The sequence below is a fragment of the Aedes albopictus genome, unplaced genomic scaffold (genome assembly GCF_035046485.1).
Source record: "Aedes albopictus strain Foshan unplaced genomic scaffold, AalbF5 HiC_scaffold_770, whole genome shotgun sequence".
NCBI lineage: Eukaryota > Metazoa > Arthropoda > Insecta > Diptera > Culicidae > Aedes > Aedes albopictus.
The window spans coordinates 979-4,338 of record NW_026917610.1 but is presented as its reverse complement, the minus strand read 5'-3'; the positions used below and the strand labels follow the sequence as shown (position 1 = coordinate 4,338).

Sequence of the window (3,360 nt, the reverse complement as noted above, 5' to 3'; positions counted from 1 at the left end):
GCATCGTATTTGTATTGATAGTGCAATATGTCATTGTAACTAATTATTGAAAGACACGGGAGAAGTGGAAATAAGTTTTATTTAAATTTATGAATAATTAAAAAAATAGGTATGAAAAATGAAAAAAAAAAACAAAAAATAGTTATGAAAAATGAAAATAACGCAAAGATAGTAATTTTAGGATATGCTTATGACAAAGACTTCGCTTTCAAATCTTTCCAGTCATAAAGCGATGGAAAGATTTTTTTAAAAAGATCGGCATTCAACTTGATAAGTAATATCTCTTCAAGAGTATCATCGGCGAGCTCTGTTCTTGCGTCTGATAACACCAAAGCAAGTGCACTAAACGCACGTTCCACAGACACCTGGTTTGACGGTGTTGCCAGAATAACCAAGGCCACTATGGCTAATTCAGGTTGTGTGGTCCTTTTCAGCAACCAATGGCTCCAAACATCATAATCATGAGGCTTTCGTGGTTCAATTTCTAGCATCTTGAGTTGCTGCATTATTTTAGTTTTGGGATCTTGAAGCGTGTCATCTTTTGAGCTGGACCCACCGAACATCTCAGCCAAATAACTATCGATGTCATTGGTAGAGTTGGAATCTTGTGTTTGCCTGGTATCGGTAGTTTTTTCTTTCGTTCTCAGGGCTTCAATTCTTTCCCATAGGCTTACAACGTAGTTCTAAAACATGTTAATCTAAAAATCATAAATTCGATGTTTTGATTCACTATAATTATACCTGAATTTCTTCTTTCTCGTCCGGGGTAAAAAACGTGGAGTTCAAGTACGTAAATCTAGGGTCAACGAACAAGGATACTTTGAACAGCATGTTGTTCTTCAGACTTGCCAACCTTACATTAAGTGCCTCGATCAGTGGGTTGAAGAACGGATTATTCTGCATAATTCGGAGGTCGCGGATCGCTAGAATCCATTCCATGTAAAAGTCAGGGAAAACTTGATTATTGCTCTGCAATTTCTTTGTCATAACGTGGAGGGGTTTGAACGCAGATTCAAAATCGTGACAGAACTGCCAGTCTTCTTCACTCAGTGCTAGAATAGTAGAGTGAAGTGATGTATAAGTTATCGGTATAGTTGTAATGAAAAATAAATTACCTAGCTCTGGAAATTCTTCGCCCATCTTTTTGAAAACCACCTCTTGTTTGATAAAGCTGTTTATCAACTTATATTTTCCGCTCCACCTTGTTGGACACCAGAGGGGGGGATATGATGCCTCATTCGCGTCGAAAAAGTATTTGTATTTTATTTTCTTCATTTGCTTCGAAAAATCTGTTATTTTTTTAATATTGCAGTCCGTATTTGATACCACATCATTCAAAGCTAGTTGGAGCGTGTGTACCGAGCATCTCACAATATTGAATTGCTTGCTTAGGTCAGTCGCCATGGCTTCTAGAAGCTCCCCTTCTTTTCCTCCAAAATCATCAGTTAGTTCATCATCTGTAAACATATCGCTCAATGCTGTCTGGGTGTACAACCGCTGCAACAGTTTACCGGCCGCAATCATATTTGCACCGTTATCCGAAGTTATAGATAACACCTGGTCCAATGAAAGATCATATCGTTTGAGCACCTCGAGCACCTTTGATTTTAAAAATTTTGCTGTTTGACTTGATTTCACTTCAATCATTCCTAAAAAATATATTATGATTAAAGACCCGGTTTACCAGAACAACATCCATTTCATAAATATGAATAAGTGGATAAGCTTACAATTTAAAAATATATGGGAACGGAACCGATCTTAAGCAAAATGCTCCCATTTCCGAAAAAGCTAATAAGCGATACTTGTTTTGTTTTTACTTTTATATTTTTTGTTAGGAGTGAGCATGCATGATAACAATCAGACCGAAAACATTCACTACTCTGGGAGTTATGTCATAAAGTTGAAAAAAGTAAAAAAAAGCCGATGGTAACAAAATGTGTGAATTTTTCAAAAATATGTGTTTAAAAATAGGGTGTTTAGGAACTTACGGGAAGAAGTGTAAAACTTTTTACATTTTTCAGAAAGATACAAATTGATTGATTGTTAACAGTGAGTGTCATATTTCTTGAACATCACGGAAAAAAAATTATCAGATTCCTGATGAAGAAAGGAATGCTCAACTGACATCTGGCTTTATGTAAGAAGTTTTACGATGAATGAACCACATAATCTGCAAAACTGACCGTCAACTATACGAGCGTGGCTTAATTTTTAACAAATACATTATTCGCAGGTAGAAATTCTGAATGATTCGTATCCTTATCCACATAAACCCATATATTATTAATAAGAGTATTTGAAAAGAAAATGTTTTACCTAGAGTGCGAGTGACTGCTTCATTTCCCAGGAAGAATTGTGCATCAACGCCAAGGATATGGCGCCCGTGACGCGAGGCCGAGTCGATGCGTAAGCAGAACAGGGTTCCCGCCATTTCCCTCTTGATGGTTTTCTCCAGTCCAGCGGATCCGGTGGCCAACAGAGTTTTGATATTCTTCCTGTTTATGCGCACTCCGAGAGCCTCCTCGATCGGATCCAGCAACATTTTCAGGCCCTCCCATTCGAAGCACCGCAAGGGAAGATGATGCTCTGTTGTAAGTGCCATACAACCTTCTACGTACCGCTGAGTATCGATGGCTACTGGAACCCTCGCAATTACTCGTTTCTTGTTCACCGGCTCCGCTTCCTTAGATAAGCCATTAGCACTGGAAGCCACAGGGTGCACAGTCCGGAAGTGGCGGATAAAATTTCCAGCATCGTATGTGGCCTGTGAGTATTTGCAGGTACCGTACTCGTCGATTTTGCAGCAGTACCTACCATCTACATTTTGAATAAAACTCCATGCGATGGACGCATACGTACGCTTCCCCGGCCTTTGGGAATTGCTTGTAGTGCCGTCCATGTCTTGAGACATATTCACTGAAAATTCCAAAAATCAACCATAGTAAACTAAATATTCACAAAAAAGTTGAACTAATTACCTATTTTATTAATTGGGAAGACGGCAACGAATGAAGGTCAAAACGTTGACGGTTCGAACGACTGACGGTCAGGTAATGCAAAACTCATTCATTGTTACCTGTGGTTTCTAGGTCACGAGTGCTTGCCTTAGTGATGCGACACATGGTTGCTAACGTCATGTTTGATTACGAGGCATCGTAGCACCGAAAACTAAGCACACTTGTGAATCTCATGACCAATGCCAAGCCTGGTTTTGGGCGCAGTTTGACCATCACCAGATAGTGATCGGAGTCGATGTTGGCGCCACGATAGGTCCTAACGTCCATAATGTCGGAGAAGTGCCGTCCGTCAATCAGAACGTGACTACTTATGGCTATATCAACCCTAGTAAGATGTTGG

General features: G+C 39.4%; 1 protein-coding gene across 1 annotated transcript; it reads right to left on the bottom strand.

Moving 5' to 3' along the window:
* Positions 1-217: 217 nt before the first annotated feature.
* Positions 218-3,329, bottom strand: LOC134284776 (uncharacterized). The gene is made up of 2 exons (XM_062844039.1): positions 2,982-3,329; positions 218-2,919 (listed from the first exon to the last, which is right to left on the bottom strand). Exon 2 carries the CDS (start codon positions 1,645-1,647, stop codon positions 736-738), a length of 912 nt encoding a protein of 303 aa, XP_062700023.1. The 5' UTR covers positions 1,648-2,919; positions 2,982-3,329; the 3' UTR covers positions 218-735.
* Positions 3,330-3,360: the final 31 nt, after the last annotated feature.